We start from the raw sequence: 15,235 nt of genomic DNA on the forward strand, positions 1-15,235 counted from the left end.
TGTTTGTTTATTTTTTCTTGAACAGTTTTTCAAAAAAAAACATTAAATTAGAGGTTTTTAAATACCTGAGTTGATGTCTAGTAGTTGATCCAGCGATAAATTTTGTTGTTGTTACATTGGATTCTTAGTTTTTAAGCAGTTTAAGTGGAAAACATCATAAAGCAGAAAAGTGAGGTTAACCATGCTTGCAGATTGTAAACAATGCAACTTGGAAATAAAATCCTAAGACAAGCATATATATCGTGATTGCTGTAGGACAACTTTTCATCTGACAGAGGAATGTTCTGGAATGTCAGCATCTGAAACGAGGGCTGTAGTGCTTCAAAAAAGAACTTTAATGTTTCTATGCTTGGAGTGCCGAGATGCCTTCAAATCGGCTCCAATGGTAGTAAGAAAAATGAGTGAGTTACAAGATAAAGTTAACAGTCTTAAAAGGGAACTGCAGGAACTCAAATCTTCTCCAGTATCATCGAACATCGAGTTGATTTTAAGTGAAGCTCATGAACGCTCCATTAGGGCAAACAACCTTATGGTATATAATGTTCCCGAGTCTTCTGCTATTGATTTTCAGGATAAGATTGGACTCGATACTCAGATTGTGCATCAGATTTTTGAGAAAGTAGGGCATCAAACCAAGGTACCAGATATTGTTAAGGTACTCAGAGTAGGTCAGAAATGAAGAAACAACAAACCTAGACCAATCAAGATAATTTGCAATAATTCTGAAACTGTCAAGCACATTTTTCGTTCCAAAAGACGTCTAGAATCATTTAAAATATCATATGACTCAACAAAGCTACAACAAAATGCTTTTAACTCAGCTAAGGAGGAATTGCAACGCAGAATAAGCAATGGTGAACCTGATCTTCAGATTAAATATATAAATGGGATACCAAAGGTTATAGCTAAAAGAATTAATCATAGAAATCAGGAAAACTAATCAATACCCCATTGATAGCTTACTACCAAAATGTGGGAGGACTTCGTACTAAGTTAGAAGCTCTAAAAATGGCTGTGAATAGTTCCTACTATGATATTTTAGTATTAGTTGAGAGCAACCTGTGCTGTGACTATTTGGATAGTGAATTGGAATGTCAAAATTACAATATATACCGTAATGATAGATCAAGTTTAACTAGTCAAAAATCACGAGGTGGTGGCATTCTTGTTTATGTACGTAAAACTCTTCTGCTAGAATCCATATAGAACAGGTAACTGTGGAGCAATTGGAATCTTGTAATTTTAAAAGTATAAAATTCATAATTGGAGGTCTGTATATTCCACCTCAGATGCCTGGAATATATTACAATAAACATTGTGAAGCAGTTGAAAATATGTTGCAAAGGTTTCCGTTGAATAAAATATATTTATTTGGTGACTATAAATTACCAGATGCTGGGTGGTTTAATGACGATTATGGAGTTCGAGTAGAGTGTCCTGGTACATCGAATGCAGTAGGACTTGCTCAGCAATTTGGTTTTTTGCAACTGTATCAATTAAGTGAAATACCCAATAGTAGGAATATATATTTGGATCTGTTGTTTACAAATGACAAAAATGTACAACTTAGTAAATCTAAGGATTTTATTTTTGCTGATAGTTTGCACCATTTTAGTTACGAATGTACTTTAAACCTATTTTCTAACAATCAGGACTCTAGTACCTTATATCTACATGATTTTTACTATGATTTTAAGAATGCAAACTATTTTGGTCTTAATAATTTTTTAGCAAGTGTACAGTGGGAACAATGTTTCTCAAATAATATTAATGATTCAGTTAACAATTGTTATGAAATCTTGGATATGGGAATTGCTCTTTTTGTACCTTTGAAAAAATATATATCCAGAAGTTTTTCTAAATGGCTTTCACCAGAATTGCGATACATAACATCTCAAAAGAGAAAAATGCATAAAACTTACAGTAAATCACAATTACATTCAGATTACCTAAGATTTTGTCAACTACGTACAGAATGCAAACGAGTCAGAGAAGTATGTTGGTCTCAGTATATATCTCATGTAAATAATGAGTTCAAAACTAATCCTAGGTACTTTTGGAAGTATGTGCGCGACCTAAAGTCTAATCACTCACTACCACACTCAATGCAGTATAATGAAGAGTTGGCAGAAAATGGCCAAGACATTGTGAACCTTTTTAAGGAATACTTTCAGACAGTCTACACTCCTGGAGACCAAAATAGTTCTGTGGATAATTTAGTTTTACCTGTAAATTGTTCACAAAATATTGACTTTGCAGACATTTCTATACAAGAAATTTATAATAAAATTTTGCGTTTACCTAGTAAAACTACATTAGGTCCTGATGGAAAACCCAATATTCTACTTAAAAGGTGTATCTGTACTCTTACAAAACCATTGCATGTTTTATATTATTTTTCCCTAACAACATCTGTTTTTCCTGATTACTGGAAAAATAGTTATATTATGCCTATTTACAAGAACGGAGATAAAACAATGTTAAGAACTATAGAAGTGTTTGCATACAGTCATCTATTCCCAAACTTTTTGACAGCTTGGTTTGTAGTCAGTTAAGTTGGTTATGTCGAAATTTAATAAATAAGAATCAGCATGGGTTTTTTTTCGAGTCGATCTACTATTACCAATTTAGTTTTATATCAGAATAGATTAATAAATGCTATGGAAGACTTTAAACAAATTGATACAATGTATACAGACTTTTCTAAAGCTTTTGATCGAGTTGACCATAGCATTTTCCTTAAGAGGCTCATCGATATTGGATTTGGCATAACCACAGTTACCTGGGTCAAGAGTTTTCTGTCTGGCCACCACCAGAAGGTTAAGGTTGGATCCTTTCTGTCAAATCTATTGCAGTTACATCGGGCGTTCCTCAGGGCGGGCACTGCTCACCGATTTTCTTTGATCTGTTTGTGAATTATATTTTCGACTGCTTTGAAAACAGTGATGGTTTAGCTTTTGCTGACGATTTTAACATATAAAAGATAATTTCTAGTCCTTTAGACCAACAGCTTCTGCAGGAAGACCTGGATAGATTGACACATTGGTGTACAGTAAACAAAATCAACCTAAATGTCTCAAAATGCTGTTACATAAGTTTTTTCAAAGGTAATAAGGAGATCAATACTTCATATAAAATAAATAATGAAGATCTGAAATATGTTTCAAAAGTTTGTGATTTAGGAGTGATTGTTGACGAAAGTTTGAGTTTTGTTGAACACATTAATTACGTAACAGTTCAGTCTTCAAAAATGTTAGGATTTATTTTGAGACACTGTAGTAATTTTTCAGTTGACACTGTAAGAGGAGTTTATTGTTCTTTGGTGCGATCTAAACTTGAATATGGCTCTATAGTATGGTCTCCATACCATGCAGTTCATAATATGACTGTTGAAAAAATTCAACACAAATTTTTGAGGTTCTGTGCATTTAAATTAGGTGAAACTATTGTAGATCACGATTATTCATTAATAGAAAACAGTTTAAAACTTAATACACTAGAAAATAGACGTAATCAAGTAGGATTAGTATTTTTGTATAATTTAATAAATGGAAATTTAGATTGCTGTGATCTATTACAGTGTATTAATGTTGATATACAAACTAGAAATCGAAGAGGTGATTTTATAACATTTTATATTCCTTTCCATCGCACAAGTTACGGCCAAAATTCACCTATAGATCGTTACTGTAAACTTATAAATGACAAACACATTGAAATTTTTGATATATCTCTGAATACGTTTAAAAATAATTTAAATAGAGTATTTATTTAATTTTTTTGTTAGTTATAAGGTTACAAGTACCTACCTATTCTTACTCTAATATTTGTTATCTAATTATAATGTTGTTAAAGTATTATTAGTACATATTTAGCTCGTAAACTTATTATTGTTAATTGTATAACTTTTAATGGGGTAATCCCGTCAATAATAAAAAAAAATTCCACTATGATTCCAAAATCGGCTTGAAATGTTTGCCGTTGATTCAAATATTCCGATCTGTCGTCATGATGGATTTTACCTCTTTAATTCGCTAGATACTTCAGAGCTAGACATACATCGTGAATGCAATCCCAGTAGGCGTATTCCGGTACGTCCCTGGTGTTTCTCGCATACTCCGTCAGGCCCATCTGGAATAATTGCATCATCATAATATAAATCCCATGTTCCTCCTCCCAACCCATTAAATATTTCACAATGTGGGGGTGACACCCCACGTTTTATAATGCCATTTTAAATATGCGTGCCACTTTGTGCGGCATTTAATAATTTTTCGTCGAATTCGGCATGTACTGATTCGAAAGCCTGCTTACTATAAAATCTGAGACTTTTTCCATATTTTCCGCAAAATTCTTTCAAATGATAAATTGTTGAATGTACCTTTGGTGTTACAGAAATATTTAGTTTTAAATAGTAACTTTTGAAAAAATTATCAATGCCACTTTCGTAATTTTCAGCAAGTTCATTTCCAAAACAGTCCATTAAAACATGTTCAAAAGATTTCAAAATTTCCGCGTATTCTACACAAGCTAAACTATATTTTTTTGAGTTTCTTAAATCATCCGCTTTCTTCAATAATGTTCTACACGCATTACCATTAAAGGATGCACTCCTATTTCTTTTATCGACACATACATTACACGCTTTTGTCCATTTTCCAGCATCTGAATTGCATTCATTCATGAAAAAATACAATACCTATCATTAAATGTAGCTCGGGTGGCGTCAATATACCAATTACCTCGCTACTGTCGATGTCAGAGCCCAAAACTAATGCAGGATTTATGCAACTGAACAATTTCTTTGCATCTAACAGTTTTTTAATGTTCTTAGATCACCGATTTTTTCAAGTGCGTTTTTACCAGCTGTACACCAAAGACATGGAAGACATGGATACATACTTGAACGCGGACCAATTTCTTTCTCTTTTTCATTTTTAATTCGTTGTTTTTTTAATATGATAAGCTACTGTTCTGAAAAGACCACATACGATATTTTTTCTTTGCATCTTTTTGGTTTTGAACCTTTATAAGGCTCAGATCAGAACAAACATTTCTTAAATGGTGAAGGTACATTAAAAGGGATTTAAGAGCTTGGCTTGAACAAATCATCAATAATTGGTGCTGCATTAGTCTGCTGATCTTCATTATCAATAATTGTTGGTGCTTCAATTAATAATTGTTACTGGTTTGATCTGGTGACCCTCATCAATGATTAATACTGTATTGGTTGTCTGGACTTCGTCATTTTCATTCAAATTTAACTCGGGTACTGTAAAATCTCTATCTTCATGTCGGATATTATTTGCAACGGTAGGTTTTCGGACATTCTCACTCTCGAGAGTTTTTACCTCTTGGGATATTTTCCACCAAACTGTAAAAAGTTATTCATCTTCCTTTTATGCCAGTCCATGTACTTGAATAAAATGTTTTGAAAATGTTCAGTGTATCTGTATTTATTTTACTGTAAAAGTATTTAATTTTTTTTTGTAAATTGTTTGTCGTCCCTCATAATCTTCAGTTTTTATGCCAACTTCTTGGCCCTTGAAATGTTTATTATACTTGATTGCATTCGAATCCCGTGGATTTAAATCCATTTTCAATTGTTTCAACATCAATATGTTTTTCAACTGCAGCTTAACTAATCCAAAATGTTCTCTTTAGAATTTGGCGCCACTATTCTCAATGTTCCAGTTCTTAACTTCCTCTTTCCAGCCAGACTTCAGGGGCCTAAATACAGCAATATCTATCAGTTGCAATAAATGTGTTGCATTTGGGTAATTGCAATGGGCCGGACATGTGATAAAAATGAGAGAGAATCTTCTTCTTCTTTTAGTGCCTATTCGTTTCGAATATTGGCGATCATTCTGGCTATAATTATTTTATTAACTGATGCTTTAAATGGATTAGTTGTTGTTGTGGAGAACCATTTCCTCAGGTTGTTTAACCATGATATTCTTCTCCCAATTCCTCGCTTTCCGAATACTTTACCTTGAAGGATTACCTTCAGTAATCTGTATTTGGTGCCGTTTCTCATTATGTGTCCGAGATATTCTAACTTTCTCCTTTTAATGGTATACATCACCTCTCTTTGCCCACTCTCCGTAATACGGTCTTGTTGGTTATTTTTTCAGTCCATGATATCCTTAGGATTCGCCTGTATAGCCACATCTCGAAGGAGAGAAATTAGTAGCCTATTCTCGAGAGAGAATAGGCTACTAAAAGGAGCACCGAACGCTAAAAAAGCTAAAAAAAACCGTTTGGAAAGCCAAGAAAGTGATGGGAAGACACAGTAAGCAGCGACGCACAAACTCTTTTAAGAGGCCGTGTATGGATAGGAGCAGCCACAGACAAACAAGGGTGGAACCAACAATAAAGGAGGCCAAGGCTCAATTTAGGCTGTAGTCTCGTAGAAGAAGAATAATTTGGGTATAATGTGAATAGAACAATTTTCTCTTCAGAAAAAGAATTACTAAGCGTTAAGGTAAGCTCCTACGGCTATCTACAAATAAAATAACAGGGAGATGTATTTCATTTTTTACTTACCAAGGATAAAATATATTTGAAATGTACTCAAGAAATGTGGGTCCTGTCATCCATCCTGACTCACTTTTTCCAATGCCAAAATTTGGAGGCGTTAAACTTGCTATGACAGGTGGTATTCTTTCAATCTTAATCATCCTAATATTAATCTTGGTCTTTGTCTTTTTCTTGTGTGGCTTTTTCTTTTGTTCAATGTGACCGTTATACATACTTATCTTAGCTCAGATTTTCCTCTGTGAATGTGCAACAAATGTCGCATTGATCTTTTTTTGTGTTGAAATAAGCTCAGGCTGCAATTATCAAATACTTTGTAGGATATACATATCAACGATAAAAATATAGTTTTGTTTTGAGACTCACAGTATTCTTGTACACCTATCAAAGAACACAAAGCTTTACGAAAACCTCAAAAAATAAAGAAAGAATGGAAATTTGCGAATACGTAGTTGAAAGTATCTATTATTATATAAGAAAAAGTTTACATTTCTAAATCCCCCTTATTTTGCCAAAATGGTCCAAGAAGGGTTGATTTTTCATATAAAGTGCTGTATTTTGGAAAATTATGAAATAATAAAAAATGTTCTTAAAACAGTCAGAGAGATTTAACCTTCAAAATTTGTCTAAATTTTTTTTATATCTTGATTATTTTATGTTTTATAGCCCTTTTTTAACAGGGTTTATAATCCAAAAAATTTTAAAACAGTTTTATTCGGTTAATTTTGTATCAATTAATCTAAAAATTGGTGAACACACTCTATACAACTCTTTATGAAGGGCGTCAGTTAGAGATTTTTCAAAATTGTCCAAAAAAAATTTCTGATAAGCATAGTAGTTTATTCTGTGATTAAAGTTATTCGACCATTAAACTGACATTTCTCCACTTCACTAACGTCAAATAAGACTTATTTTATTTATTTATCAAAAAAATACTTACTCTTCGAGTAAATTGGCAAGTTAGTCTGGCTGTAAATATTTAGAGCAAAGTAAATTCGCGAGTTTAACTTTAAATTATCAAAATTATATTGAAACAAAATATAAATATAAAAGTCTAAGCTATTCATTGATTTATTTGTTGTTGGTGAAACCGGACCTTAATCATTCTAATAATAATCTTGGTTTTTGTCTTTTTCTTGTGTAGCTTTTTTCTTTTCGTCAATGTGGCCGTTGTACTTATCTTAGCTCAGATTTTATTCTGTGAATGTGCAACAAATGTCGCATTGATCTTTTTTTGGGTTGAAATAAGCTCAGGTTGCAATTATCAAATACTTTATAGAATATACATATCAACGATAAAAAGATAGCTTTGTTTTGAGACTCACAGTATTCTTGTACCCCTATCAAAGAACACAAAGCTTTACGAAAACATCAAAAAAATAAAGGAAGAATGGAAATTTGCGAATACGTAGTTGAAAGTATCTATTATTATATAAGAAAAAGTTTACATTTCTACATCCCCCTTATTTTGCCAAAATGGTCCAAGAAGGGTTGATTTTTCATATAAAGTGCTGTATTTTGGAAAATTATGAAATAATAAAAAAATGTTCTTAAAACAGTCACAGTGATTTATCCTTTAAAATTTGTCTAAATTTTTTTATATCTTGATTATTTTATGTGATTCCCTTTTTTAATAGGGTTTAAAACCCAAAAAAATTTTAAAACAGTTTTATTCGGTTAATTTTGTATCAATTAATCTGAAAATTGGTGAACACACACTATACAACTCTTTATAAATGGCGTAAGTTAGAGATTTTTCAAAATTGTCCAAAAAAAAATTCCAATAAGAATAGTAGTTTATTCTGTGATTAAAGTTATTCGACCATTAAACTGACATTTCTCCATTTCACTAACGTCAAATAAGACTTATTTTATTCGGTTAATTTTGTATCAATTAATCTTAAAATTGGTGAACACACTCTTTACAACTCTTTATGAAGGGCGTCAGTTAGAGATTTTTCAAAATGGTCCAAAAAAATTTCCGATAAGAATAGTAGTTTATTTTGTGATTAAAGTTATTCGACCATTAAACTGACATTTCTCCATTTCACTAACGTCAAATAAGACTTATTTTATTTATTTATCAACAAAAAACTCTTCGAGTAAATTGGCAAGTTAGTCTGGCTGTAAATATTTAGAAGAAAGTAAATGCGCGAGTTTAACTTTAAATTATCAAAATTATATTGAAATAAACGTCTAATAAATTTTATTCGACGAATTCATTGATTTATTTGTTGTTGGTGAAACCGGACCTTAATCATCCTTATAATAATCTTGGTCTTTGTCTTTTTCTTGTGTAGCTTTTTTCTTCTCGTCAATGTGGCCGGTATACTTATCTTAGCTCAGATTTCATTCTGTGAATGTGCAACAAATGTCGCATTGATCTTTTTTGGGTTGAAATAAGCTCAGGTTGCAATTATCAAATACTTTATAGAATATACATGTCAACGATAAAAAGATAGTTTTGTTTTGAGACTCACAGTATTCTTGTACCCCTATCAAAGAACACAAAGCTTTACGAAAACCTCAACAAAATAAAGGAAGAATGGAAATTTGCGAATAAGTAGTTGAAAGTATCTATTATAGGGTGGTCCTTATTTATAAGGAAAAAAATTTTTTTTCGAATTTTTTAGAAATTATTTGCCAGAATGTACCTTTATATAAGACATGAAAATATAACAAATTTCAGCTCAATCGGTTAATATTAACACGTGCCGCATCGACGCTAAAGTTGTGAGATTCAATGTAAGGCAGTTATTACCTATAAGAACGACAATGTACGCGTACGCTCGACTGTAAACATAAAATTACGCATTTTTTTTAAACTTTAGTATAAAAACATACTAATTAAAATGAAAACGTAAAATAAAGATATAGTTTATCCTAATACTATATTTTTTATTTATTGAAATGATACATCCACTTCAGATACATATTTTGGATTTAAGTAAGCCTCCTTTTGTGGCGACTGGGAACTCTCTCCGGTACTCCTGAACAACCTGAATAAAAAAAAATAATATTGAATGTGTTTTCTGAACCTAGCCTATATAATGTGTTCAAGAAAAAAATAACAAAAAATTAAATTTATCTACTCTACGTCATATTATGTATCAGTTTTTAGTTTGTGAAAACTGTCATTATAGATAGCAGTTCGTGAAGGATTTAAAGTGTGCGTGAAGTACCTGTGTATTTTAAATGGGACTAACTGCTAAGAAAAAAATAACAAAAAATTAAATTTATCTACTCTACGTCATATTATGTATCAGTTTTTAGTTTGTAAAAACTGTCATTATAGATAGCAGTTCGTGAAGGATTTAAAGTGTGCGTGAAGTACCTGTGTATTTTAAATGGGACTAACTTTTTCACACACTTTCAATGGGTTTTTCACACACTTTCATATAATCAAATATCCTTAACTTTCGCGTTGTCATGGTGATGACATAATGAGCAATAAATTACAACAAAAATTTTGACAGTTTTGTGGTTTGAAAGAAATTAGAATTTTTAAATGTCAAAGTTCTAAAAATTGTAAATAGGATTGAAATGAATTCCAGTGACGAAGAGTTACAGTTTTTTGATTTATTTATCGTAGAGTAGATAAAATATTGTATGAAACTGTGCGTGAAGTACTTTTTGCGAACTTACGCGATGTAGAGCACTCGCTATCGCTCGTACTCTAAGTATCGCGTGCGTTCGCAAAAAGCATACTTCACGAACTGTTTCATAAATAACTATTGTTTATACATACTACATACCTGTATCAAAAATTGTTTTTGATGTTCATTTTTCGTCATTTTTTCATTGTAATCCTCAATCAACTTGACTCCTCTTTCTGCAATATCATTTGTACATTTTAAGGTTGAAATGATATTTTTTCCTGTGCGATAATCCTCTCTGTTTTCCCAATTCAGCGGATCGTCCTGAAGAAATTCAACACAAATACCGAATCGTTTAAATAACTGAAGTGAATTGGCGGACAATAATTCAGTTGGTAGATCTTTTTGAACAAAATTTTGGACATCTCGGATTTGCAACGATAGTTTTTTCTCAATGACTTCTGTCTCTTCATTTTCTTCTTCTTTTTCATTCACAGTCTCTATGTTTTTACTTGCACATTCCATAATTTTTTGAGCCATTCTAATTTTTTCAACTCTCTCAATTCTATCGTCAAATATTGCCATGGCAGCACACTCTTCACTTAGATACCATAAATGGTTTAAAATTTTTGTTATTGCAATGGTTGCAATGTTTTCATTAATATTTTTAAATATAACCAATTTTCTCAAAAAATATATATCATTTAGGGGAGCTCCTGTAGTATTCGTTGCTGAAAACCAGGCCTCTACATAACAGTATACAACGAAAACGCAAATTTCTGCATTCAGTTTGGAATTATCCTTTCTCATTTTCATTTGATCGCGAAATAAAAAAAGTTTTAAACAATAAATCGCTTTAGCCATCCATCTCGCTAAATGATATGCACCGGGGGCCCTAAAACTCACATTTGTTTTATCTCCCAAAAAAATGAGCGTCAATTGCAAAAACTCTTTGTAGTCATCACGTGGTTGCTCTTCTGCAAGTTTCTGTTTCACAAAATAAATAATTTCGGGCGCTACATCTTTCAGTGCATTATAAACGGCTTCATCGCTGGTATAATCTAAAAATTTCATTTTATCAATATTCTTCCAGTTTTCTTTAAGTGCTTTGAATTGAGCAATTTCAGGGCCGGATGTTACAATTGCTTTTGTCCTCGTGAATACACCAGCCAAAACGACCTCAAATATATGGTGTCGGCATGGAAGCCACAAAATATCTCGCCCTAACCTTTGTTGAAGCAGAACTGCAGCTCCTTTTATACGTCCAGTGTTTGATGCTGTAGTATCAAAACAAAAGGCTTGAATTTTTTCGGTTAAATTCCATTCATCAGTGATATGGAACACAGCAGAGCAAACTTCCGATCCTGCTGATGATGCAATTCCAGGTACTCCTAATAATTGTTCAAAATCTAAACCAACCGCGATCACAGGAAGCCGATCAATTTTCTCATTTTTTGTGATATCAGGCAATAATTTGGAATCCCAATGCACTTCAATAAAATTTGCATCATTTCCTACCGATTTTATTGATGAATATTTTATTTTCCGCAAAATCTCTCTATTTCTTTTGATAGACGATCTATTGAGAACAAACTCGGTGATATCTATATTAAGAGCTTCTAGGACGGCAGAAATAATATGCATTGCATCCCTGTCACTCACTTTACATTTGTCCAAGGCAGCGGCCAGGCGAGGTGTCATTAACGTCTTTCGTCCTCTCTTGTTTGAAGATGGACCCTGTTGAGATTCCGATATGAAATATATGTCATCTTCACTGTTGTCTTGATTTATCACTTTTTTCTGTGAATCTTCGTGTTCTTTATCTTCCATTTCAAAATGTCCAATCGAACAACTAGAATTTTCCAACAAATCTTCTTTTCTTTTCAACTCTGCAGCTGTGCGTTCTTCTTTCCGCTTTTCCTTACGTAATAATTTGATATCTACTCCCAACATACAACCTACTCTACCTTTCTCCCTTTGCTTAATTAAAAATTCTCTATCTTCGGCGATTTTAATCTCATTTAACGCATTTAAGGTGGCAATATCGAAAAGGTTGTCTAAAGCTTCTTTAAAATCATTTTCTTTTTCTCTCTGCCGTTCAGTATCTCTATTTTTAGATTTTTCTAAATTTCTGACATTATCGTACAAAGATTTTAATTTCAAAATACAGTTTGAACGGTTTTGAACTGGGATTCTTGCTTTTTTCCAAAAAACGACCACTTCATCAATAACTAAAGCACTGCTGTCATTAAGATTTAAATTTACCACTCTCATGTTATAAAAAAGTACACTCAAAACATCTCGTTTACATGGTAATTTACTACCGCAGATTTGATTTTTCATCACTCCAACTAGATAAATATTGTTCCGCAAAGTGGACATTTCAGCACTTTTATCAATTACTTATATAGCACGTCTTTTCTTATGCACTTCAAGTACGAAACTAAAACGAATGTAGCATTGAACAAATAATATGTAAAAACAAAATTGACTTGTCGAGACTTGTAGTCGCGCTTGTAGCGAATTCGAACGCACTTGGCGCCGACTCGTCGTAGCATGTTAGACAGTCAGATGCATGAAACTTCAAGGCCAATGCGGCACGTGTTAATATTATCGGATTGAGCTGAAATTTTGTATTTTTAATGTTTTGGTGTAACTGAACAAAATTACAAATAATTTTGAAAAAATATGAACTTTCGAAAATAAGGACCACCCTAATCTATTATTATATAAGGAAAAGTTTACAGTTCTACATCCCCTTATTTTGCAAAAGTGGTACAAGGGTTGATTTTTCATATAAAGTGCTGCATTTTGGAAAATTATGAAATAATAAGAAAATGTTCTTAAAACAGTCAGAGTGATTTAACCTTTAAAATTTGTCTAAATTTTTTTATATCTTGATTATTTTATGTGTTCCCTTTTTTAATAGGGTTTAAAACCCAAAAAATTTTAAAACAGTTTTATTCGGTTAATTTTGTATCAATTAATCTGAAAATTGGTGAACACACTCTTTACAATTCTTTATGAAGGGCGTCAGTTAGAGATTTTTCAAAATTGTCAAAAAAAAATTCCGATAAGAGGAATTTTTTTTTTATTTTTGAAAAAAAAGCTCTACGCCGTGCCCTTCTAAACATTATAAGGCTTACAAATTTGGTTGGAACGGAGGCTTTGTAACCTTGTGAAGTACACCACCTGGACCTTCTCTAAACTTTTTTCCTTTACCTGCTACAAATAAAACATTTTGTATTATATTCAAGAAAACTGTCTGTTATTAATCTTGGAATCTTTTTCTTGGCTGGAATATATTTCAATTCATTGAGATTTGGAGAAATAAAATTATATGAGATCATGTCTCCTCTTTTTAATACATGTTTTTGCCTATATTCTTTATGCACTTTAATTTCATGATAGTCCAAAACATTTTGTGTCTTTCTTTTTTTCTTTCTAAACAGTATTTAATAACGTTTCAATTCCACGTTTGACAATTACAACTTTGTCATTATCAGATTCTAAATATTTTTTAAGAATAGAACAAGAAATATTATTAACTGTTTCACTGTGCGCTCTCACTGTAGATATTTAGACAATTATTTTCTAACAAACAGAACAAAAAAATATTAACGTTTTTATTGATAAAAAGTTATAACTCCAAAACTTTAATATGACAACAGAACATTGCAGTGTGGAGATATGCTCTAATTTTACCTTTGCAATAGGTGTATTATTTATATATGTCATATGCTATTCAAGCCTACTTTAATATATTCCCATATTTTCATTAAAAAAAGTTCTCAGAAAAAACGCCATTGATTTTATTAAAACATGACATTTTTTTGTAGTTGTTTATGTATAAGTGATCATCATTTAAAAAATATTTTATGGATAAAAAAGAGATAACGTTTTAAAGTACCTACAAGCACATTTTTAATATTTTTTATGAATTTTCAACAGATATTATTGATTGAAATCTTGAAAATGTACTTAAAAAAATCAAAAAAAATAAAAATTTATTGCATTACAAATTTTTACTTACACCACGTTTAAACTGAAATATTTTGATTTTGTATGACGGCTTCGATACAAGTGGTGCCATCTCTACTTCAGTAGATATAATTAGAAGTTATGCCAATTTTATTCTGAAAGATACTCATAAAGCGAAGCCTTCTGTACACAAAACGCAAATTTTAAAAAATATGGAGTTGGACCATTATTATTCTGGGCGCCTCATATGTTGGTCAGCAAAACACAAACACGAAAGAAGCTAATAACAATTTAATGAGTGTATCTGCTAACAACAAACAAAAAGCTAGGAATTAAAAAACAATTAGAACTGATAATAATATCGTTTATTAAATATTAGTCATTTTTATTATTCCAGGTTGGCAGTGACACTTAGATTTCTTGCCACGGGAGAATCGTATACTAGTCTTCAGGATTTCCAAGCAGTCTATTGGACAGATAGTACCACAAGTCTGCGCAGCATTTGTTAATGAATTACAAGGATATATCGAGGTAATATTAATAAGCAGCCATTAAGCATTTGATTTTAAACTCTTTTATTTTTTTTTTCAATACATATAAGTAAATGATATTAAAGGCATAGGCGCAAAATTTCGCGTCTTTAAATTCAGTCTTTTTTTTTTCGAATCTTGAGAAAACTAATAAGTATTTCTGAAAAATTTAAACGCAGAATTAAAGACTATTTTATTACCGAGAGCCGAAAGTCTCTTAGAATAAATAAAAAGTTTCTTTTTAATGAAATATTTGCAATTAAAAATCACACTAAATTTTCTCTTTTATTTTCACCTCTATAACTTATTAAAATTAACATCATAGAAGTTTTCGGGACTTTCAGCCCTCGGTAATAATGTAATCTTTCATTCTGCGTTTAAATTTTTCAAAAATATTTATTAGTTTTCTCAGGATTTGAAAAAAATGAATACATTTAAAACGCATTGAAAATTTTGACATCCGTCAAAATTTTGCATTTTGCTCCGATCCCCTTAATACTCAGCGTAAGGATTTATCATTGTTAGAAATATTAAAAAAACTCGAAATACTCGTAGCACTTCGAAAGATACACTGAGGCGCTCACGATGTGA

General features: G+C 31.6%; 1 protein-coding gene across 1 annotated transcript; it reads right to left on the reverse strand.

Moving 5' to 3' along the window:
- Positions 1-9,409: 9,409 nt before the first annotated feature.
- On the reverse strand, positions 9,410-10,767 carry LOC126891840 (uncharacterized). The gene is made up of 2 exons (XM_050661163.1): positions 10,293-10,767; positions 9,410-9,536 (listed from the first exon to the last, which is right to left on the reverse strand). The coding sequence occupies exons 1-2, from the start codon at positions 10,716-10,718 to the stop codon at positions 9,462-9,464; spliced, it is 501 nt and encodes a 166-aa protein (XP_050517120.1). The 5' UTR covers positions 10,719-10,767; the 3' UTR covers positions 9,410-9,461.
- Positions 10,768-15,235: the final 4,468 nt, after the last annotated feature.

This window comes from Diabrotica virgifera, chromosome 9 (genome assembly GCF_917563875.1).
Source record: "Diabrotica virgifera virgifera chromosome 9, PGI_DIABVI_V3a".
Taxonomy (NCBI): Eukaryota; Metazoa; Arthropoda; class Insecta; order Coleoptera; family Chrysomelidae; genus Diabrotica; species Diabrotica virgifera.

Excerpts from the sequence above, each read along its gene's own strand:
- LOC126891840 (XM_050661163.1), bottom strand. The coding sequence starts at position 10,718 with ATGGCAATATTTGACGATAGAATTGAGAGAGTTGAAAAAATTAGAATG. Across the intron at positions 9,537-10,292 it reads AAAAACAATTTTTGATACAG|GTTGTTCAGGAGTACCGGAG; the intron begins GTATGTAGTATG and ends TTTTTTATTCAG.